The sequence below is a fragment of the Podarcis erhardii genome, assembly GCF_964252035.2.
Source record: "Podarcis erhardii genome assembly, chromosome: 5".
Classification (NCBI taxonomy): Eukaryota; Metazoa; Chordata; class Lepidosauria; order Squamata; family Lacertidae; genus Podarcis; species Podarcis erhardii.
This window is the reverse complement of record NC_138509.1, coordinates 80,824,907-80,849,725: the sequence shown is the minus strand read 5'-3', so window position 1 is coordinate 80,849,725 and position 24,819 is coordinate 80,824,907. Positions and strand designations below refer to the sequence as shown.

The following is a 24,819-nucleotide window of genomic DNA, read 5'->3' as shown; positions in this document are numbered from 1 at the left end:
AGTTTGATAAAAAGTTGCAACTGCAGTCATTGAAAAAAATCAAGACAAAATGAAACAGAATAACTAAACTATAATGCAAAAGTTAATACCTTTATTAGGACTTTATCGGTTTAGGCTGTTACCCTAACCTACTTCCAGTGCGTATCGTTTTACACTTGAGACTATTTAAACTCATTAATTTTATTCTATTGCAGTATTTATTAGGGTTTACAAATTAAGTGAGCGTGTCAGATGCAAACTATAGTGGGGTAACTCTTGATAGTGTAATAGGGGTAATATATATTATATAAAAGGGGTGGTGCTGTGGGCTAAACCACAGAGCCTAGGACTTGCTGATCAGAAGGTCAGCGGTTTGAATCCCCGCGATGGGGTGAGCTCCCGTTGCTCGGTCCCTGCTCCTGCCGATCTAGCAATTCAAAAGCACGTCAAAGTGCAAGTAGATAAATAGGTACCGCTCTGGCGGGAAGGTAAACGGTGTTTCCGTGCACTGCTCTGGTTCTTCAGAAGTGGCTTAGTCATCCTGGCCACATGATCCGGAAGCTGTACGCCAGCTCCCATGGCCAATAAAGCGAGATGAGTGCCACAACCCCAGAGTCAGTCACGACTGGACCTAATGGTCAGGGGTCCCTTTACCTTTACCTATATTATATAAAAGCGAACAAGAAACAAAGGAAGCAGCTAAATAAATATTGGAAGGTGCACTGAGGCCTTTTTAAAGCAGCTGCTGGTTCCTAGTGTGTATGTCTATTGGAAATGACCAAATCCAACAGGTGGCTCTTCCTCTGGAAAGGCGGGATGATATTAAACCACGTTGTCGTTTGGGCGGAAAGGGGCCGCTGGGCGCCTTCCCCTTTCCCGAGAATCCGCCCCAGCCCTCCGGGGCGCGGGTCACGCTGCCCTACTCGACGCCCCGGCGAGGCGAGCGGAAGGCCGCCGGGCGTGGGCGCTGCTGCGAAGGGCGCCTCCTCCTGTCTGGGGCCGGAGCCAGGCGGCGGGGGGGAGGCGGGACCGGCTTCCGGAGAGGGGAAGCCCGCACTATTTGTACTTGGTCGGCCGCTCCGGCTCCGGCACTCGCTCGCCTCCTCCTGCCGGGGAAGAAGATGCTGCGCTCGGAGAGGACCCTCGTCTTGGCGGCGCTGCTCGCGCTCTTCTGGCCCGCGGGAGGCGACCCGGCCCCGCCGCAAGCGCTCTGGAAGCAGCAGCAGCCCTTTCGGCTGTCGCTGAACCCTGACACCGCGCTGGCCCGCCGGCCCGCGCAGACGGCCCTCGACTTCTTCAACTACCTGCAGAGCTCGCCCAGCTCTCTGCGGAGTCTGGCGTCCGTCAAGAAGGCGTCCGCCAAGGTAAGGCAGGGCAGGGCTCCTTGGGCCGAAGGGTCTAGCGGGACAGGGAAGCGCACTCTGCACATGGGCAGAGGCGCGGCGCTTGGGAACGCCGCCGGGGGAATCGTTCAAGGGGGCGTGGCTTAAGTAACAGGTGGGGTAAGCATTTGTACCGGGAGTGGGGCCCATGGGCGGGGGCAGGGAGGGGCGGCTGCCCCCCTAAATCAATTAAATAAGTACAAAATGCTTAACTGAGCTTCTGCCCCCCCCCCCACCGCCAAACCCATGAGAGGGGCTTTCTTCAAACTCCATGCGCAGTGTCTGGATCAGAGCCTTCTGTGGGACTTTGCAGATGGAGTGGACTCTATTCTACAAAAGCAGCTTCTGACTCCTTAATAAATGTGTCAAGTCCTTAAGGCATCACAAGACAGCTTTTGCTGCAAAGCAGACTGAAATGATCCCCCCTATGGAAATCCTCTGTTAATGCCCCCCCCCCCCACGGTAGAGCCATTGTGCCTTTTGAGGTGGCAGAAATGTATAGTGGGCAGGTGTGTGTGTGTGTGTTCAGCTCCTTTCTGGGGAAAGCTCCACTTGTTAAACTTCTGTCTGACTCCCTAGAAAAAAAGTTGGCAACTCTGGAATTTGCTTGTAAACTGAAGAAAAGGCTGACTGTCACGCAGAAGTTGACCATGTTGGTGAGCCCACTGGGTCCTGTCCATGCACACCTGTGCTTGATTTGGAGTAAAATGCTGCTTGGTGTAAGGTAGCAGGAAGACCCTCAAGCTCGCAAGACTGGAGCTGGAAAGTTCAAAGAAGTCTCACCATCACAGCTGGGCTCCAGGGCAACTTGTTTGCTCTGCCTGCTGGGAGTGTGGCCAACATGTGTGATGCTCTGGCATAATGCAGGCTTGTAGTGATGGTCACCAACTGTATTCCCATTGATGGCTTATAATGGAACTAGGTTGTTTGTTTTTCTCAATTTGGGTTAGAGTCCTAGAATGTCAGAGATCTAATCCAACCCTTTGCAATGCAGGACTCTTCTACCCACCATGGGGCTTGAACCCTTGACCCTGAGATTAAGAGTCTCACTCTCTACTGAGTGAGCCATCCCAACTGGCCTAGGGGAAAACTCATCAAAACACAATACTTCATAAGAAACAAGAGGATAGATGCCCAGGGAGATATGGATTGTGGCTAATGCTGTGTGTACACTGCTTCTGAAACCAGCTGTGGGAGTACACTGGTTGCGGAGTATATGGGAGTGTGTGCAATGCCTTGAAGGGCTTTAAAAGGGGTGCGGGATAAGCTTATACATGGTTGAAAATGGACACTAGTTGCTGCAGGACACAGCTGGGGAGAGTACTGTTGCACTCATGGCCTGCTTGCAAGCTTCCCATAGAAGGGACTGTTCACATAAAAACTCAGTGATGTGAGCTTTGTTGCTCGACAGTGACAAGTTGCTAATATGCAGAAGGGATGGGTGATCTTTCTTGCTTTTCATGCATGTTTCTGTATGTTAATGACTTGTTGGGTAGTTAAAATTGTAAGGTACTAGAATTGATGTAAATGTGTACAGGGTCTTTTTGCAATAAAACTGGTTATAACTTGATGCAAGTGTTTAACAATTGGGGCTGTTAAGTCTGACCATACATCACTGTGATATAATGTGGACTTTCAGAAGGGTAAAACTACAAGTCTTAACCACAGTGTAACTTGCAGTTTCCTAAGAACATAAACCTGGCAGCTATAGAATACACTATGTGCATTTCTAATAGCTATTTCATATATTGTAGTGTCAACATTTTTAAATTAAATGTTTTACATTCAAAAAAAGGAAAAAAGAAGACTGTGAAGGCAGGATGAAGGATTAAATAGAACTTTGGTCTGAACTAGCAGGACTCTTAAGTTCTTGTGATAGGATGGGAACAGCTTGGTCTGAAACTGCACATTTCCAGAGAACTGATGACTCCTAGTATCCAGATGTTGTTTTCATTGGTATTTTGAATCATGAGTTCACCAGAAATTTGTCCCCCCAACTCTGTGGAGTCATTGGCAAAGCTGCTAGACTGAAAGTTTTAGCATTGTTCCTGAAGAATGTTTCCAAGAGGGCACTTGTGAACAATTTAGAAAGACAAGGGGGCAGGGTCCTAAAATTTCTGTTACACACAGCTGCTCCAGATGGGATGCTTTATCCCGGTGTTGCCTTGGCAGTGAAATATTTCAATGTCTGTGTTTGATTTGAAGGAGCTACAGTTTTATTTAGCAGACCTTAGTGGAAGCCGCTTCCTTAGTGTTAAGTTATTATGTCAAACGGTGAATACTTTCCAAGAAAATTGCTTAATTCAAATAACATGAGTTTTCTATTTTGAAAATCTTGGTGACCTCCTTTTTCCATTATGTCGTATTTTGCAAACACAATGCATGAAGTTGGAACTCTGTAATCATTTTTCATTAGGGTGGAGGAGCCATAACATTTGAGGTTCGTATACTACTCTGTGAGATGGAGATCACATATTATTCAGAATTTGCACCCTGCTTTTTTCTTCTAAAGAAGGCCTAAAGCAGCTAAGCAAAAGAACCACCACCAAAACCCTCATGGCCTTAAAATAGCAATTAACATAATGCCAATGTCAAGATCTAAGCAGAAAAAAATACAACTCTAGTAATCTAAGCAATCAGTACAATATATTTACAAGTGCAGGCAAAATAGCTCAGTCAGAGCCTGAGACACAATCTCTTTTTTTAAAAAAATATTTTTTATTATCCGGCCAATCAAATCAAATTAAATCACATCACATAAATTCCGAATTACAAAGCCGAATTTTAAATTTTGTTGGGGGGACCCATATTTCAATATCCGAAGGGGGATTCTGATCATCTTCTTGCTACTGTGTTAATGTCCAAATCAATCCAAATCAGTCCAAACAGAGTTCATAATTCTATCCAGTCTTATCTTGCTGTTTCCACATCACATCTTGTTCATATATTTTCTCTTTTTTCTTTATGATCTCTTCTGATAGTCTCCTTAAGCCGATAAACACCAATAATAATCCTGTGTGAATTTTCCGTTCTTCCAATCCTCAAATCGAGATGGTTTCCATATATCATCACCTTCATAGATAACAGCGCTCTTTCCATCATTAATTACAGAACTGTCATTCTTAAGTCCCACTGAGGAGTTTCACCCACAATATAAAAACAGCTCTATTTCTCTATTTCTCCTCTCAGACTTAAGTCCTCCGACAGAACTTCCCAATATGGCGATGGCATTTTTAACTGCGTCATTCCAAAGCTCTTATACATTCCACGCTCTTCTTAAAACATGCTTTGGTTCGAAAGTTTATCTCCACACAGCCTTAAATCCACAGCTGCTGCTGCATCGTGAGTGCTTGGAGTGTAAGGCCTCTCCCTCCTTAGGCTAACTCCATCTGGCCTAGGGGGCGGGGCCCAGGCTCACCTTCGCCACGGCTTTAAGAGGCCTCATTGAGGCCAGGGACATTGCTGCTGCTGCATCGTGAGTGCTTGGAGTGTAAGGCCTCTCCCTCCTTAGGCTAACTCCATCTGGCCTAGGGGGTGGGGCCCAGGCTCACCTCCCTGATAGTTTTAAGGACAGTGCTGCTGCAGCAAATGCTAAAGATGTTTTATATATTTTAATGTGTTTTAAACGTGTTTTTATTGCTTATTTTGTTGTACCACCATGAATGGTGGTTTTTATCTATGTATTCTTGTTTTGTTCTATCTTGTTCTGTTTTGGGGTGGGATATTGAGTGGGGTGGGGATTGGTTTTTGTTTGGGCACAATTGTTTTTGGTTGTTTTGTTTTTCTATTTTGTAAATGGAGGTTACTATGAGGCTTGGGATTGCTACCGTGGAGGGGCGAGGGAGGTATGGCGGTGGGGGCAGATGTTATAAGCGAAGGGGATCGAGATACGGATATGCTCGTACCCCTTCCAATCTGCGCCCCATCCCGAGAGACGAGGGTAGGGTGAGCAAGGATTACTCACCTCCTTCACTGGTGTTGTGCAATGCCAGGTCTATAGGCAACAAAACCGCCACCCTGCGAGATTTCTTTACCTCGCAGGGGGTCGACCTGGCTTGTGTGACGGAGACCTGGGTGCGCGAAGGGGTAACTGTTACCTTACGAGAGATGGCGCCCCCGGGTTTCTCTGTCCTCCACCAGTCACGGACTGTGGGCCGGGGGGGAGGGGTGGCATTATTAATCCGGGAAGATTGTTCTTTCAGGGCTCTACCATCGCCATCGATCCCCGGCATTGAATGTGTTGGCCTAGTGTGGGGCTCCGAGGAGAGCTTGGCTGTCTGGCTGGTGTACCGGCCACCTAGCGCACCAGCAGCCACCCTGTCAGGCCTGCTGGAGGCGGTGGCCGGCTGGGCCTTGGAGTTCCCTAACCTATTGGTATTGGGAGACTTCAACTTCCATGCTGATGCCGCTCCCTCCTCACAGGCTCTGGACCTGGTGTCTTCCATGGCGACACTAGGGCTCTCCCAGTTTGTTTCGGGCCCCACACATCAAGCAGGCCACACGCTGGATTTGATCTTTGGTGCCGGTATAGACGTGATCATGTCTCCTTCGATGAAGGTGCCATGGTCTGATCACTACGCTCTGAAAGCCAGGATTGACTTTCCACCCCCACCCTGCTTAGGTGGCGAGCTGATTTGGGCTCGCCCGCAGAGGCTGATGGACCCTGATAGATTCCGTCAAGCCTTGCGGGACCTTGCTCTCCCTGGCGACTCATTGACTGAGCTTGTTGAGGGCTGGAATACCCAGCTCCTGGCAGCCATCGATGAGATCGCACCTAAGCGCCCTCTGCGACCCCGCAGAAACCGGGCTCCCTGGTTTACCGAGGAGCTTCGGAAAATGAAGCGGGACCTCAGACGGCTAGAGCGAGTATGGCGGGGTGCCCGTGACGGAGCCTCAAGAACATCTTATAGGGTTTTTATGAAAACCTATGAGATGGCTGTGAAGGCCGCTAAGAAGTCTTACTTCTCGGCCTCCATTGCATCCGCTAGCTCTCGCCCGGCGCAATTATTTAGTATTATTCGGTCTTTAACGTCCCTTGAAGGACAGCCAAATTTAAATAACAATCTGACACACAGCTGTGAGGCATTTGCGAGCTTTTTTGCGGAGAAGGTCCTGTTGCTCCGCCATGACCTCCCTGCCAATTTGGATACAATAAAGGAACTGGAGGCCCCTCGACTGTCCTCGGGTCCAGTATTGGACCATTTTGACCGGATATCTCCAGCCGATGTGGACAGACTCCTCCAAGCTGGAAAGCCCACCACCTGTCCTCTTGACCCGTGCCCGTCATGGCTGATTAGAGCGTGTCCAGACGAGGTGCGGGCCCCCCTGGGGGATATCATCAATTTGTCCCTTGGCACCGGGATATTCCCAGGGGAACTGAAGGAGGCAGTGGTGCGTCCGCTCTTAAAGAAAACATCATTAGATCCCTTAGATCTATCCAATTACCGCCCGGTCTCGAATCTTCCATTCCTGGGTAAGGTGATTGAGAGAGCGGTTGCTGAACAGCTTGGTAGGTTTCTGGATGAAACATCTGCTCTGGATCCATTCCAGTCCGGCTTCCGTGCTGGTCATGGGACCGAGACGGCTCTGGTCGCCCTAACAGATGATCTCCGTAGGCAGCTGGATCGAGGCGGGTCGGGGCTGCTGATTCTTCTAGATCTGTCAGCAGCCTTCGACATGGTCGATCACGAACTCCTGGACCACCGCCTTGCCGACGTGGGGATCCAGGGCACAGTCCTTCAATGGCTGCGCTCGTTTCTCTCTGGTCGGGGACAGAGGGTGGCGCTCGGGGGGGAATTGTCATCGCGCCACTCCTTGGTGTGTGGAGTGCCTCAGGGTGCGATTCTCTCCCCGATGCTTTTTAACATCTTTATGCGCCCCCTCGCCCAGCTTGTCCGGAGTTTTGGGCTGGGTTGCCATCAGTATGCCGATGACACCCAACTCTATCTGTTGATGGATGGCCATCCTGACTCGGCCCCCGATACACTGGCGAGATGTCTGGAAGCTGTGGCTGGATGGTTACGTGGGAGCCGGTTGAAGTTAAATCCTTCGAAGACAGAGGTCCTCTGGCTGGGGCGGGATGATATGGGATTGAGGGGGCAACTCCCATCTCTTGCGGGGGTGCAATTAGTGCCAGCACCGTCCGTTAAGAGTTTGGGTGTAATCTTCGATACCTCCCTCTCTATGGAGGCGCAGATTACAGCTATAACAAAGGCGGCATTTTTTCATCTCCGCCAAGCTAAGCAGTTGGCCCCTTATCTCTCTCGCCCTGACCTAGCCACTGTGATCCATGCGACGGTCACCTCCAGACTGGATTATTGTAACTCGCTCTACGTGGGGCTGCCCTTAAGACTGACCCAGAAACTCCAGCGGGTGCAGAATGCCGCGGCGAGACTCCTTATGGGGTCTTCGCTGCGAGATCACATTCAACCGGTACTATACCAGCTGCACTGGCTCCCGGTGGAGTACAGGATCAGGTTTAAGGTGCTGGTTTTAACCTTTAAAGCCCTATACGGCCTAGGACCCTCGTACCTACGGGACCGCCTCTCCTGGTATGCCCCACAGAGAAACCTACGGTCTGCAAATAATAACATCCTCAAGGTCCCAGGCCTCAGAGAGGTTAGGCTGGCCTCAACTAGAGCCAGGGCCTTCTCGGCTGCGGCTCCAATCTGGTGGAACGCTCTGTCACAAGAGACTAGGGCCCTGCGGGACCTGACATCCTTCCGCAGGGCCTGCAAGACAGAGTTGTTCCACCAGGCCTTTGGTCAGGGCGCAGCCTGACTCCCTCCTCTGGCAACCTGCTTAGAATCTTGCTTAATTAGTTGCCATTAATTTGATTTTAATTGATTTTTATAATGTAATATTTTTAGAATGTGTGAATATCTGATTGTTTGATTGTTGATTGTTGTTAGCCGCCCTGAGCCCGGCTTCGGCTGGGGAGGGCGGGATATAAATAAAATTTATTATTATTATTATTATTATTATTATTATTATTATTAAAACCACAATTCTGACTCGTGAGGGGAGGGGATTCTTGTTTAATCACATAAGGAAAGAAAGGAAAGTTTTTCCTCCTCCCCCATCAGTCATTTGCCATACCGTATCTTGGCGTATCTTCTCATGTTTTATTCTTGTCTTGTTTTATCAGAGATCTCTTCTGTTAGCAGTCTTTACTCTCCCTCCTTCCTTGAGATATGTGCATTCCTTCATCCAAATTGTTTCTTTTGAAGTTCTTGCAGCTAGTAGCGCGGATCAGGGACGGCGTCTAGGAGTGCCGGAATCCCACAGGAGGGCTTTGTGCCTAGTGCCCCCATCCCCACAAATTCGGGGGTGGTATAGGGCACAGCAGGCAAGGGCAGTCCCCCCCACCATCCGGGGGGGGGGTAGGGAGGCTAATTACTCCCATCATAGCCTCCAAATTACCTCGTGTGGGTCGGAGAGATGTTATTGTCAGCCATCTTCCGATGCGCCCCCAATCTCAGGGTTGTGGGTTCAAGCGCCACGTTGGGTGGTGAAAAGATTCCTGCATTGCAGGAGGTTGGACTACGTGATTCTCATGGTCCCTTCCAACTTTGATTCTAAGAAAAGTTATACCTAGGCCAACAGACAATGGACAAACTGATGTTATCCTACTCCCAAAGAACCCATGGCTACCACCTACGCTCCCCAAAAGATCAACCCCCCAGTCTAATCTGAAATAAAAGACGAAAAGAGAGAGTCTTCGGAGGAAGACACTGCCCTAGCACCATGAGTCATACCTTGGCTTTTGCAGATAAGAGATGAAAGAAAAAGGAAGTGACTCTCATCCTCCACTCTCTTCTTGTCAACGATGGGGAGGCAAAAATTAGTTTGACAAAACCCCAGAACCCTCAGAGCACAGCCACACTCATAAAAAAAAAAAGAGGTAAGAGGCTGGAATAGGGCTGCTTCCCCCAAGGGACAATTGGAGGTGTGAACCTCAGCAGAAGTGCCCCCTCCCTATCAAATGCAGAAGTGGTTACAAGCAGCCAGATGGAACTACTTTACTGGGTGGGTGGACTTCCTTCTTCAAGGCATCCAGGTCTCTTTAGGTGTGTCTGTTAAGTGCCTTCAGCAGCAAAAAATTCTGGTACCAGGGCAGGGTCTATCAATAGGAAGGTCCCCCCACCCCGCAGTGCCCAGCTGTTCTGACTTATGACACTGGGCTGCTGCTGTGCTCCCTTTAAACCCTGATGAGTGGTTCTTAAGGGGCAGTTTTGCAGATGAATCGCATCCATCACAAATTCCAGAAGAGCCACATATTGGGGGCTGTTATTAAGCCTGATCACATACTGTTTAATCCATTGTTAAGTTACCAGTCCGTTCTGTCCTAAAGAATAAATTAACTTGCAGTATGAATCTTGTAAGTAACCTGTAGTGTGAATCTGCCCTTAGTCAATCTGGGTAGACTCCCCGTCAGCAGTGTGTAAGCAAAGTTCTCACTTTCTCATCATAGAAAGGGAGATGAAGGACACATTGGACACATTGGTATCCTCTCTGCCATTTGTCACACATTTTGAGATGCTGTTGATTGTTCTAACATCTCCCAGTTATAATGGCATTAAAATGGTATTGTTATGACATTGGATCATATATGAACAGCCGGGTTTAGCACAAAACCATAATTCAAAGTTGGCTAATAGCTTTTTCCAAGCAAAACTGGATCAGTTTAATGTGATTGGTTCCTTCTTTCACTGCCTTGTACATTTGTGATTGAATAGTCCCGACTGGGTCAGGCCAGAGGCCTGTCTAGACCAGCATCTTTCCCCCTTAGTATCCAGTCAAATGCCTATAGGAAGTCCACAAGGCAGCAATAGCCTAATCATATGTTAAAGTCCATTGCGACATCTTGTGGCAGTGAATTTCATGCATTAATTAATTCCTTTGTAAAATTCTCTTTTCATGTCTTGCATTTCCTTCCCATTGGATGTCTCTGAGTTTTCTTGTATAATGAGAGGCATATGAATTTGACATTTTACAGCCATGCTCACACAATGAGATACAGCTGTTTCAGAATGTTAACAGTAATTTATTTATTTTTGGCACAAAGAGAGAGTAGCCACTTTGCCAATGTTTCCTAAATGAACTTTCAATTTAGGATCTTGTGTGCCAATATCCAAGTGGTTTGAGTTTCCAGGGGTTTCAGGTTTGAGGCACAGCAGAGACTGTGGTGTCTTTATGATATATGGTTTATTTAAGCATACACACACACACAACCTGAGCCTATGATGGAGGGGTTCACACAAGATCTTCCATAGCCACAGCCTTTGATTCAAACAGAAACCAAACATTGCTCTCGAACTCTGCTCTGACTCTCTCTAGCTTGCTGCTTTCCTTCTAGATCACATTCCTTCCAAACTCTCTTTCTAACTAACCATTAGCTGGGAAGGTGATCCCACCCATCTGCCGTCTCACACAGAGACTCCTTCCTTTCTTAAGGGAATGGCCCATCTCCCAGGCTATCACCACAGGAAACTAGCCTGGCTTATATTTTAACACTTGCCGGATCCAGGAGTTAGAAGGGTCTTTGCATACAGTCTACATCCTCCCCCACCCACTCAAAACCATACAAAGGCTCAGTTGTCAGCAGCAAAGAGAATGTGAATTTGTGATGAAAGCCATTCACACATTTCCAAAAAAAATTATGTTATCCAAACAGGCAATGTTTGCTAATGAATAAAATTGTAAAGCCAGGGGTATGTTGTGCTATCCAAGCATGCTAATGAAAAACCAGGCTTGTTGTTTAGATCTCTGGCACAGCCAAGTGCTGATGAGGCTGTATACAGCATAGGATAAACATATTCAGCCTCACTTGTGAAGATCTCAAAGAGCCCCCTGCAAACCTAGTCCAAGTGGGTTAAGACCAAAGCTCTCCTAAGATCTGCTGCTGGCTCTAATCTCCACTTGAATAATAAATCTTGTATTCCATTCTATCCCTTTGAAAATCTGAAGAAATATCCTTAAGCAGGCAGCAAAAAGCCTGGGGCAATGTTTTCTCTCCTCCCCACCCTCTGTTGTATTTCAGAGGTATTCGCTGGGTAGAAAAAGACAAGAGTAAGCATTCTTTGTAATGTTTTACAAAACAAACCAGCTGTCTGGCCAGGATTGAAGGAGGGTGTTTGTTAACATTTCCTGCCTTTGGACTTCATCAAAAGTGTGTTTCTTTGGAGGAAGTTTGATCTGAAGCTATTCTTCAATGGAAAGACCTACTGCTTTGGGAGCAGGGCAGGTGGTGGTGGCAGCGGCGGTGGGGAAGGCGCAGCACAATTTCATGTGCTCAAAGAACCTATTCAGAACACTCTACCTCTTTGATTCCAGCTTGGCATAAATACTTGCCAGTTCCAGGGACTCCATATATACTTGCTTGGCATGGTAGATGTCACCTTGTGGCTTGCTAAATGCAAGGAGGTTCTTTTAATGAGATTCAGAAGCAATACAAACACAAGGGAGTGAGAAGATTAAAGATCTTATTCTAAACAGCAAGCATTGTATACATTACCAAGCAAGGACTTCGATCTGTCACTGGGAAGCCTTCAAGAAGTGGCGAAGTGACCCCAAGTAGCCTTCGTTTGCACAACCCACTGGCCATCAGTTCATGCATGAGCTTCTCAGAACTATGCCCAAAATGCATCTGATTTGTAGATAGCTAACTTGTTAGCCTATGTGCCTTGCTCTACTAGCTAGTGCAGATTATTATTTCGCTAGCTCCCTCTTCCAATACTGCACATTCCTCCAAACAATGTCTACCATCAAAGAAAGTCAGAAGGTACCCTGCATTATCACTTCTTTCCAACAAATTAAAGGCTGTTCTCAGCCATCAAAGAACAGAACAAGAGATAGAGGGGAAGTAAACAGAGGCAGGAAGAGATAACCACGCTAGACCACTAGCTCCCCGAAATTACAATTATCTTCTACAAAAGATTGCCCATACACCTTGCCAACCTATGCCCACCTACCATATCCTTTTTACAGGCATGGCCCTCGTTGGGGTTAGAATTTGGCAGTTTCTAGCCTGTAACCTAAGGGGTGTTCACTTTCGCATCAGGAAGTTTATGCTGCAATAAATCTGTTAAGCCCTCAACGTGCCACAAGGCTTTTGGCTACTATTTTTTTTTTTAAATGCAACAGACCAACCTAGCTAACCCCTCTGATAGAAATTGCATTTGATTCAGACAATGTTCCTGCAGCTCACATACCCAATGGAAGGAAGTATCTTTCTACAATGTGATCCCTCTGGGTTGCAACCTCAAGCCTGCAAGTGCTTGTCGGCACCATTTTCTGCATGTTGCTGCTGGAGTATTGCAAACATGGATGTCATTGTGGCCATGGTAAATCGGTTTATCCCTCCACCACCATTTTTTAAACTCTTGTCCTTCCCCTAAACAGCTCTGCCCCCCCCATTTTACCTACATTTCGCTCCCCCGACATGTTGCTCTAACATTACATTAGCCTCATAACTCAAGAGTGTGACTTGCTCCACATCACACAAATAAGTTTATCACTGAGCTTGAACCCAAGTCTCATCAGTCCAGATCCAATACACTATCAACGATACCATTCTGATCTAAGCAATGCCCTAGTTTTGTGCCCACAATCTTATCGTATACAGCTCTTAACCCAACAGCAAACAAAGGAAGTGGCAACTGGCTGTGTGGAGGTTTTGCACAACCATCATTGGGTTGTATGGAAAAAAGCTGTGCGAAACCCATCTCGGTAGACTCCATTACCGATCTCTTTCTCTCATGCTGGAACAATCTTGAAAATGATTCCCTTTTGGATGTTTTGAGTTTCCCTCCCAGTAAAAACCTTGATATAGCTTTTAAATATAAAAGGAGACGATTCATTATGGGGATTCCTTCACTTCCCAGATATCCAGCTTGCTTTGCAGTGGTGAAATTCATTATTGTTTCTTTCCAGCTGCCAGATCTCCTCTTGGACAGAGCTCCCATTCCTTGAGTGCTCCGATGCAGAGCATAGCACAGTGATATTAGAAGTTGGGCTTGCCAAATTTTCCCTTAGTAAGCAGCTATCTAAAAGATAGGAATCTGATCCAGAACAGAATTTGGCCGTCTTTTAACTCCCCGCCCCCAACTCCCTGCTTTGAATCTGACTTTTACCAATTCCTGTTCTACACCTAGGGCAGGGGTAGGCAACCTAAGGCCCATTGGCCGGATGCAGCCCAGTTGCCTTCTCAATCCAGTCTACGGATGGTCTGGGAATCACCATGTTTTTACATGAGTAGAATGTGTGCTTTTATTTAAAATGCATCTCTGGGTTATTTGTGGGGCATAGGAATTTGTTCAATTTTTTTCCCAAAATATAGTCTGGCCCACCACATGGTCTGAGGGACAGTGGGCCCACGGTTGAAAAAGGTTGCTGACCCCTAACCTAGGGAATTATTCAACACAAGTCTTAAGCAAACTTCATTGATTTTAGTTGACCTAGGCTGCAATCCTATAACACACTTATTAGGCAGTAAGTCCCGTTAAATAAATGGTGGGCCTTATTGACTAACACAACTAACAACTCGGCCTTAGGCATTCCTATTCAGAAAAAAGCCCTACTGGGCACAAAGGGAATTCCTCCCATGCAAATGTATCTAGGGTTACCATATAAGAAGGTACTGAAGAGAGGGGCATTTTTGGGGGGACTGCCCTGCCACTTTCACCCCCCCAAAAAACCCCCCACACAAAATGTCCCTTAAAGCAAGTTCCCCAAACGTCAACCTCAGTCCTGCTCTTACAAGCTAATTTCCTGGAACTTGCTTTAGGGTGAGTATTTTTTAATGTGGCAGTACCTTATAAGGGCTGGCTTGTAAAAGATGTGCTTAGCTTCCATCGTTTATTATGAAGCAGCGAATAGCTCCTATTAAATCCACTGATTTCAGTGGGTCTGCTTTGAGTATGACAAAATTTGAAAGCAGCCCTGTGGTCCTAAAGTTGGTGGGTTTCACTTTCCACCCATTACCAAAGCAGCTGTTATTTACGGCATTTTAATGAGAACATAGAGAGAGTCGCACGTTTCCATTTCCTTTGTTGGGTCTTGTTTGACCCAGAGGTGGCCTGCTTGTTGATGTAAAATGTCAGACATAGTAATGCAGTTGTAGGGGTTTGCTTGTGAATCAGGATCATCACTGAGGGATGAGCAATACATTATCACTCAGAGGATAATGTGCTGTTAGTAACAGACTGACAAAAAGAAGTTTTTAAACAGCACACATCTTTTGAAACTGGCAAACACCTGTGTATAATACATAAACTTGTCTGTCTTCCTGTATGACTTGATATTCTAAATTTTGAAAGGAGGCTGGACTTTGGTGGATAATATTGTTTATAGAATGTTCCTCTTCAACCAGGCCTTTTGACTGGTTAATATGCTACAATCTTTTAAGTGACTTTGAGGTGGTGGTGCGTTTATTGTTTTGTTGTTTTTGTTTTAACTATTTAGTTGTGGTTTTGCCTTGTATTTTATCACATGAACTGCCCTGAGAAACATCACCGTTATAAAAATGCTGTGTATAACCACAAGGCATTCACTTTAAAAAGCAATAGTCCTTTTTTACTTACACTGATCTTCAGCTCTATATAGGATTTTATTAGAACGAATTTTTATCTCTCTGATGATCAGCCTATCACTAAATTTGATCAAGACTGCTGACTATGTTTTACCACAGCAGGTTTAAACATCCTGTTCTAACTAAAATAAACAAAGTTAAGGTTTAGGCTTACTTCTGGTAATTTTAGAGAGAGGCATGGCTGTGACTATCAGGAAAGGACCCTGAACCTCTGAATTTGCCACTATACCACTGCATGCACCGACAAACTATGGTTGGTTGGAAATGGAAAGGAAGGCTTCTGATTGCCTTCTCCTAGTGGTGCTAGAGGAGGAGTATACAAGCCAGAGACTCACATGGTGCTAACATTGAGCTCTCAAATTTTAGCAGCGCCCCGTGCGACACTAAAATCCTCCCCCCATTGCTGCCTCTTGCACTCTGTTCTAGAGCATTATTTTGGTGCCCCCTGCAAAGCAGTGCCCAGTGCAGCCATACTAGTCGTGCTACCCTAAAACTGCCTCTGTGTTTAACCATAAAGAGGTAAAGGGACCCCTGACCATTAGGTCCAGTCGTGACCGACTCTGGGATTGCGGTGCTCATCTCGCTTTATTGACTGAGGGAGCCGGCATACAGCTTCTGGGTCATGTGGCCAGCATGACTAAGCCGCTTCTGGTGAACCAGAGCAGCACACGGAAATGCTGTTTACCTTCCTGCCGGAGCAGTACCTATTTATCTACTTGCACTTTGACGTGCTTTCGAACTGCTAGGTTGGCAGGAGCAGGGACCGAGCAACAGGAGCTCATCCCGTCGCAGGGATTCAAACTGCCGACCTTCTGACTGGCAAGTCCTAGGCTCTGTGGTTTAACCCACAGCGCCACCCACGTCCCACAGCGCCACCCACATCCCAATACTCCGCATTTAACCATACTTAGCATTATATCTGAACCAGCAGGGTAGGGTTGCCATGTTTCAAACAGTGAAAATCTGGACAGCTTTTTTGGTGGGGGGGGGGAGAGGAGAGATGATTTCTGCCTGGACATTGCTGCCAAATGTAGTGTTCAGGATATGTCCAAGAAATTCCGGACATATGGCAACCCTACACCAGGGTCTTGGCTTATAAAAAGCTATATAACGATTGCTCAGGTTACTTTGTTCAGCCCTAACAGAACACCATGTTACTATCGTTTTTACAGATAGGGGCGTCTAAGCAATGTGATGCTACTAGGGCTAGAAATGCTGTTAAACAAATCCATGAATAAGTGACATTTATTAAAACCTGAACAGTATTCAGTGGCCAAATGTAATGCCTGAAGCTAGATATCTCTTGCAGCTGTATTTTTTTCTTCTTCTTCTTCTTTTCTGTATTGAAAGATTAATCTTGCAGAGGTAAAATGATTCCTCAGTGCATTTCTTTGCTAGCGAGGAGCCTATAAAACAAGCAGTGCATTGTCGTCAAGGTCTAAACTCTCTAGCAAGCCGTTTTGGAATTCCCTCACCCTTCCTTATCTGTCTAGCTTGCATCCTTTCGGGATATGCAGAAATGGTGCTTGAAAATGTACTTGCTGTTTTGGACGAGAGTTTAGGGACCAGACCAGTGTCATTCACTGGACTGTTTCCAAATGACCAGGTATTTTTAAATAACCGAGAAGATGCATGGAAATTAAGCCCTGTACAGACACACGGCAAGTCACATCATGAAGTTGGATGACTACAGCTGCCAATTAATTGGATAGCTCCCGTTCTGCCCTTGTGCCTGTAACTGCAGCCAGTTCTTCCTGATGTTCAATTAGAAACTTTGTGGTCTAATCACAGTTCATGTGAAGAGGTTTGTGTGTGCAGACAAAATGGTTGTGAATACCTTGAAGTCATAAGCCAAGATATAATCATACGAATGCAGCCTCTCTTGGGCAAGCAGAAACCAAAAAAGACTTTTTGAAAGTTTTACTGAGGGTTGGAAAGGAAGTTTTCTTTTTGGATCATGCTGACAAGTTTTTACAACATATAAATTAAGGAGAAGTTCGCTACATATTCATCATTCTTTTTTAAAAAAACAAAAACAAACCCCACAACATTTGTTCGGAAGGTTTGATTTAAATCGCCACACAAAAGGGCTCATTTGAACAATTTCTTTCAATCAAGTTTCCAACTTTGAACCTGCAGCAGGACATCATTTGAATGCTAAGTATTATTATAATGTGATGCTTCTAGGCGGCTTTTTTATGCCTCTGGATTCATTGTTGTTCTTTTTAAAAAAAATGCTGTGAAGTGCAACTGTTGCTTCTTTGTCTTCCAGTTTATCCCAGGAGTTGAGCGCAAGTACTCCCTGAAGTTTGCTACAAAAGATGCTAAGTCTGGGGTAAGTTTGCACAATAAAATGGAACTTTGTTTCACATATGGTACTTCCCAGACATGTTTTTGCTGAGTCTTCCTTTGATAATCACTGGCCCCTGCCCAAGTCACTTCTCTTATCCACAGCGAAAGCAACAAACCTGCCTCGGCTTCTTGGTGCTTGACCTATTGGCAAACAAGGGTCTGCACAACCCTTGGCTATAATGGATTCCCTTTCCCCTTCTAGACACCTGCTGAAAATTGTTCTGTATAAGCAGGCCTATCTAGACGTATAACTTGGTTGCAGCTGTTTTTAAATATGTTTAACATGTTTCATTGAGTTTATTTGTTGTTTGGATGTTTTTATTTTAATTTTGGTTGTATTTCTATCACATAGGTTTGTTTTGGGGGAAGGACAGGATATAAATGTTAATTCAGATGCAAGAAACACCCCCCACATCCCCTCTGCCCTGCCTCATGCAGGTGTATGCCATAGCTGTCAACGTTTCCCTTTTTTAAAGGGAAATTCCCTTATTCCAAATAGGATTCCTCGCAAGAAAAGGGAAAAGTTGACAGCTATGGTGTATGCTGTTCTTAAGCTAAGGGAACCCGTTGTCTATCACTATTGTTTTTGTCATGGTGCTGGCATTGAAAGTCCAAACATTTTTTATATTGTTTGGTGCATTTTATGTTTTTTACCTTTATTGTATATTACTTTTGCATTGATATGTATTAAGTTCACCACTTGGGGGGGGGCAGGGGCTTAAAAAGTGGCATATAAATAAATCATGCCAACACTGGTGCTTGTTCTAGAAGAATTCGTTTGCTGCCCTGTGGTGCTGGAAGATATGTGCAGGTTTTCCAACTAGTCATAGCTCAACAACACCTTCCTAGTAGTACATTGCACACACTCCCTTGGTGGTTCAACTGATTCACCCCCACCCCCAATACTTCTACCCAAGCACAGACTGCCTGGTGCTACTTCACAACAACACACCTCCTGCATCTTCCTCCCACATTCTGCAAAGAGGCGAGACTCCATCTCTCGTCCCAGATTTTGGGGGGCAGGTGTCATGTGCCTGCAATTCAGTAAGTGCAACTTCTCTGGTCATGTGTGGATTTAAGAAAGGCAGCACCCCAAATTTGTGATGTCCTTAAAAGCGCACATGGCAAGAAGTGAGGAGGAATTAAAGAACCTTTTAATGAGGGTGAAAGAGGAGAGCGCAAAATATGGTCTGAAGCTCAACATCCAAAAAACGAAGATCATGACCACTGGGCCCATCACCTCCTGGCAAATAGAAGGGGAAGAAATGGAGGCAGTGAGAGATTTTACTTTCTTGGGCTCCATGATCACTGCAGATGGTGACAGCAGTCATGAAATTAAAAGACGCCTGCTTCTTGGGAGAGAAGCAATGACAAACCTAGACAGCATCTTAAAAAGCAGAGACATCGCCTTGCCAACAAAGGTCTGTATAGTTAAAGCCATGGTTTTCCAGTAGTGATGTATGGAAGTGAGAGCTGGACCATCAAGAAGGCTGATCGCCAAAGAATTGATGCTTTTGAATTATGGTGCTGGAGGAGACTCTTGAGAGTCCCATGGACTGCAAGAAGATCAATTTATTCTTAAGGAAATCAGCCCGGAGTGCTCAGTGGAAGGACAGATGTTGAAGCTGAGGCTCCAATACTTTGGTCACCTCATGAGAAGAGAAGACTCCCTGGAAAAGACCCTGATGTTGGGAAAGGTGGAGGGTATGAGGAGAAGGGGACGACAGAGGACGAGATGGCTGGACAGTGTTCTCGAAGCTACCAACATGAGTTTGACCAAGCTGCGGGAGGCAGTGGAAGACAGGAGTGCCTGGCATGCTCTGGTCCATGGGGTCACGAAGAGTCGGACATGACTAAACGACTGAACAACAAATAAAAGCGCACATGAAGCTGCCCAATACCATTGGTTCATCTAACTCAACATTGTCTACAATCTTTTCACTCCAAGGGCCCACCCTTAGTCCTCAAATGCAGTTTGGGATAAAATTGTAAGGTTGGAAGGGACCTCAAGGGTCATATCTAGTGCCGTGCAGGAATCACAGATAAGTAATCCCTGACAGATGGCCAACCAACCGTTGCTTAAAAACCTCCAAGGAAGGCGAGTCCAGAACCTCCCCAGGGAGTCTGTTCTACTGTCAAACATCTCTCACCACCAGCAAGTTCTTCCTAATTAGTCGGGATCTCCTTTCTTGTAATTTGAATCCATTGGTTCAGGTCTGGAGCAGCAGAAAACAAGCTTGCTTTATCATCCATGTAATAGATAGCTGAAGATTGCTCTTGGTCTTCTCTTTGCCAGGCTAAACATACCCAATTTCCTAAACTGTTCCTCATAAGGCTTGGTCCTCTTCCTCTGAACGTGTTCCAGCTTAACAATATCCTTCTTAATACACCTCTTTTTAACCATATATTTGTATGGTAGGTGTGCTGCTGTTGTGACCCATTTGAAGATCAGTAGTCCACATGGACTGGTCATGGGTTCTCTAGGATTGCAAGCTTAAATTAGATATTTACCAAGTGATTGTTTCACAGGTGCTTTTGAGGGAGAGGGAGATAAGCCCTTAGACCAGGGGTCCAGATTGACATTCTGGCATGTGGAAGATGGGTTAATATGTCCCCCACTTACTGTTTTCTGACCCAGCACACACACCCAGACTACTTTTTGCCTCCATAAATTATTTGCTTGTGCAGCACTTATTCTCAGAATGTGCTTCTTGGACTCACTAGTGGGTTCTCTGGACCAGGCATGTGGGAATGTAAAAGCCTTTCAATTGGAAGTAAATAGCATCATTTTGTATTTTGGTTCCCCCCCCCCCAAGCAAAATCTAGGCTCATGCCTTGCAACTGTTCGGTACCAGAGAGAAAAGCCTAAACCGAAGGTTGATATTGTGTGCCCACACAGCAAAGACCCAGAGGGCCTAGGTCATCTTCCGCAGAATATGCTACAGGACGTCGCCTTGTTCCACAGCATCAGAGGTATATCTCTTGCAAATGATCTTTCTGGTACCTTTCATTCCAGTTAGCAAAATTAATCAATGTTGCATGAACCTAGACTGATAAGAGATGCCAGGAAGACTAGTGTGAATGCCGTGATCCTGCGCTTGTTACAGCTGCCTGTGGTTTGCAAGTCTAGTAACACGAGGGCTTTCTTCTTTAGTAATCAGTAGCTATTTCCCCTTTCTTTTTCTGACTGTGGGAGAAGGCAGAAGGGTAGCCAAGTTGCTGAGGCGTAATCCTTTTGAGTTCCCAATGAATAAGGAACTCAGTCCCTCTGTGTAATTTGCACACAAAGAGGAACCATTTCCTTCCTTTCAGCCCAGCGCAGTGCTTGGCCAAAGCGTCTTTGTGGGTGGAAAAGCAGGATGTTAAGAGCAGTCGCAGCAGGTCCTTCACCTCTGGCATTCCCTCAGGTTCACAGCTTGCACGACAGACATGCATATTGGCAAGATGATTATGAGTTCGTGAAGCAGTCTGTCTGTCTCTTTCTTTCCTTTCTAAGTGGCACATATATGTTCATTTGTATAAAAGTTCATCCTTCACTTCTCCCACACCCAAAGCTTTTTTAAAGGGAGGGGTTGCAAATCAGCTCCTGACATTTGGGAAAAGGCATGGTGGGGGAGAAATGTGTTAGCAGAATTCAAAAACTCTTAAAGTTGCCACATAACACCGGTCTTGAAACACCTACATTGGCTCCCAGTATATTTCCGAGCATAATTTAAAGTGTTGGTGTTGACCTTTAAAGCCCTAAACGGCCTCGGCCCAGTATACCTGAAGGAGCATCTCCACCCCCATCGTTCTGCCCGGACACTGAGGTCCAGCGCCAAGGGCCTTCTGGCGGTTCCCTCGCTGCGAAAAGCAAAGCTACAGGGAACCAGGCAGAGGGCCTTCTCGGTAGTGGCACCCGCCCTGTGGAATGCCCTCCCACCAGATGTCAAAGAGAAAAACAACTACCTAACATTTAGAAGACATCTGAAGGCAGCCCTGTTCAGGGAAGTTTTTAATGTGTGACATTTTAATGTATTTTTAATCTTTGTTGGAAGCCGCCCAGAGTGGATCTGTCCCATCCCTACCTGGATATGCCAGGAATTGAATTGGGGATCTTCTCAATGCTCTGCCACTGAGCTATAGTGGTCAAATTGGTGATTTCTGCAGCCAGCTTCCCTCCACTGAAGCTGAAGTGAGGCAAAAACTCACATAATCTGTTTTTCCAAAGTTTACCCGAGATAAATGGATTTTTGTTTTCCAAGAAATGGAAGCATGATCAGGCCAGCTCTGCCATTCTTAACATTGGCAACTATTCTCACCCTAGTTCTTAAAATTCCCATGGGGTGGGGGGAAGCTTGCCTCATGTGCAACTAGGCCTTGAGCATCCGTCACAGGACTCCAGGAGAGCCTCAGTCTGCTTGTCATAAAAGAATCTCAATATCCTTTTTCCTTAAAACACACACACACAAAACCCCCACTATTTTTCTGTCCGCAGGTGGCAACAAGCCCTCTCAGGATTTTCTGCAGAATTTGGCCGCCATTGGAAACAGTTACATCTCATGGGAGAAATCATCTGAACGCAGAAGTTACACCGTGACACAAGTGACGAATTTGAAGCCGTGGGTAGGTGAAATTCTACACCTGCACAAGGGGAAAACGGGCCTTGTGCAGCAGATTTTGCAGGCCTCAGCAGCAGTGGGGGCAAAGCTCATTCTGCCCTCGGACAACCTTCCATCTGCCTGCCTCCTTACTTACAGCCAGTCTAAGGGGTGTGGTGCCTGTCAGCCTCTTTAGTCTTGGTGTTGCCTTTGTACAGAGGATGAGGTGTGTGTGTGTGTGTGTGTGTGATATGGACTGGCTGGACGCAGTAGAGTGGTGCTTACTCCCTGGTAAGTATGTTTTAAGCTTAAAATCAGTAGGGCTTTTTAAAAAAAAATTAAAAAAAAGGGTGACTCACTTTTCTCTGCCATCAAATGCAAACAACACAAATGTGATGCTATCAAGAACCGTATTTTTTCCACACCAGACCACAAGACGCACCTAGTTTTTGGAGGAGGAAAACAAGAAAAAATATATTCTGAATCCCAGAAGCCAGATCTGACTTCTGGGATAGCCTCTTGCTGTTCTGGCTTATGAGATAGCCACGCGCAGCCTCTCCCAGGCAGCGGGAGGAAGACTCCCCCAAGAGCTGCGCTCCCTTTAAAGAGTGCTGAGCATGTGGGCAGCCCTTCTCCCTCCTCAGGGAAAAGCCCCCAAGAGCCGCACACACGCTCCATGCGGCTCTTTAAAGGGAGCGCTGAGCAGAGCCTCCCATCTGCATTCGCTCCATAAGACGCACACACATTTCCCCTTACTTTTCAGGAGGGGAAAAGTGCACCTTATAGAGCGAAAAATACGGTAAGTTCCAAGATCGGGCACAGCTTTAGTGCAATAAGCAATGATAAACAACAGTAGCTTCAAGCTAGTTGCAAAAGCAGTGGAGGGGTGTGTGGATGTCCTAAGGAAGCTTTGTTGTGTATACCAGAAATGCTATGGTACTTCTTGACTGCACTTGGAATAAAAACAGGTAGTTTTTGCTGATGTAACGTGAAACACAAAATTGCATAGAGCCGCCCCCACCATCCCTGGATCAAATAACAGTTTCTTTCATATTTCACTGGATGCAAATCACTGCATTTTCTAGGTGGAATTTTTGAATGACCATCTTCTTCTTCCAGGTAAGAAAATACATTAATTTCTTTGAAGTTGACTACACCGCTCAGCTGACAAGTGATTCCTCAGAGGTAGGAATACTACAATACATAAGATTGCATCTCACTCATGTAATAAGTGTGATTGTGCAGCAATCATCTACTTTGAAAAATATCATAGTAAGTGGCTAAGAAACTGAGCTGAAATTAGGGTGTACAGTGGTGCCTCGCAAGACAAAAAGAATCTGTTCCACGAGTCTCTTCGTCTTGCGGTTTTTTCGTCTTGCGAAGCAAGCCCATTAGCGGCTTAGCGCTATTAGCGGCTTAGCAGCTTTTAGCGGTTTAGCAGATAAGCGGCTTAGAAAAAAGGGGGGGGAGGGAAAAAAGTCAGAAAAACTCGCAAGACATTTTCGTCTTGCGAAGCAAGCCCATAGGGAAATTCGTCTTGCGAAGCACCTCCAAAACAGAAAACCCTTTCGTCTAGCGGGTTTTTCGTCTTGCGAGGCATTCGTCTTGCGGGGCACCACTGTATCAGCCATGAATTCACTATGTGGTCTGTCAAGTTGTTCTCTCTCTCTCAGGCTCAGTAAAACAGAATAAAAAGCTTCAGTATCCTATGTGTTTATTCAGCAGTCCCCCTAAATTCAACAGGGTTCGCTCCCTAGTAAGCGGGCTTATTTATCTACTTGGAAGCAAGTCTTATTTGTGTTTAATGGGACTGTGTCTATGATCATCTTAAACTGCAACCCTGTACCCTTTCACCTGGGAATAATCTCCACTAAACTTAACAGGACTTATAAGTGGCAGGCTTGGTGGGAGAGGGCCTTCTCAGTGGCTGCTCCCAGATTTTGGGACTTCTGCTTAAAAGAAGCTAGTCCTTCCACTGGCAGGTGAAGACTTTTATTGTGCCAACAGGCTTCGAGGAATTGGCTGCTTTTAACGAAAGAGTTTGTGCCATGAAATGTTTATGGCCCATTATCTGAATGCTTGAATAGTTAGTTTTAATTCCATTACTATTTAATTGCTTTTTAATTACTGTTTTTTTTTTCTATTTTGTCTGTCTGGGGGAAAAGGTGGGATCTAAGTAAATACTCCGGCTTCTCCTCAGATCGTATAAATCTTTCGCCTTTTAGTAAATAAATGAATATAAGACTTCAGAGTATTTAAGTGTAGAATTGGGCATTCAAGCACTCAACAGTGCTACATAAATACTGATTACTTTTGTCTGCTTCTCTAGAACCTTTCCTGCCATGTGCGTGTTGCCTGGAGACCTGGCTTGACGGCACGAGTGAAATATGACTGCTCTTCAGAGGACGACTCTTCAGAATCTGCAGATGGTTCTGGGGTGGAAGAGGGATCTGCTAATGGGGTCATACTTCAATATGATGAAAATAATTTTTAAGTAGGAAGAACGCCTGCATTATAAAGCTGTAAACATTTTTTTTGCGAAGGTGTAGATGACCTTCCATTAATATTCCAAAACCACTGTTGTGATTCTTCTATATAAATCGTTACCACATATTTCAAAGCTTTGTACTAGTCACTTCTGAGCTACCATAAATATCCTCTTTTCTTTGTAATTTCTGAAAAGAAAAAAATATTTTTGCTAAAACTTCTGAAAACTTTTTTTTTAAAGAAAAGAATATATGTAAAAACTACTGATTTGTCACCAAGTTTCTGGTAGGAGATAACTTTGTATGAGACAAATTTAATATATAAACAAATGTCTTTTAAGTTTCTTAAAACTGCCATTTTAAATAAATATTTGATAAAATATTTTAAGTTTTAAAAATAAAACAGTTGATGCTAACTTTTAACATCTCCAATAAAATGAATACCGGTA

At 45.5% G+C, this 24,819-nt stretch overlaps 1 protein-coding gene across 1 annotated transcript; it reads left to right on the top strand.

Annotated features, from left to right (window-relative positions):
• Positions 1 to 1,068: 1,068 nt before the first annotated feature.
• LOC309342308 (ovocalyxin-32-like) lies at positions 1,069 to 24,819 on the top strand. Its single transcript, XM_081862837.1, has 6 exons — positions 1,069 to 1,343; positions 17,225 to 17,287; positions 20,121 to 20,277; positions 21,782 to 21,909; positions 23,004 to 23,069; positions 24,214 to 24,819. Exons 1-6 carry the CDS (start codon positions 1,101 to 1,103, stop codon positions 24,376 to 24,378), a joined length of 822 nt encoding a protein of 273 aa, XP_081718963.1. The 5' UTR covers positions 1,069 to 1,100; the 3' UTR covers positions 24,379 to 24,819.

Coding starts and splice junctions, on each gene's coding strand:
- LOC309342308 (XM_081862837.1), top strand. CDS start 1,101: ATGCTGCGCTCGGAGAGGACCCTCGTCTTGGCGGCGCTGCTCGCGCTC. Junction 20,278..21,781: donor CTTGTTCCACAGCATCAGAG/GTATATCTCTTG, acceptor TTCTGTCCGCAG/GTGGCAACAAGCCCTCTCAG. Junction 23,070..24,213: donor TGACAAGTGATTCCTCAGAG/GTAGGAATACTA, acceptor CTGCTTCTCTAG/AACCTTTCCTGCCATGTGCG.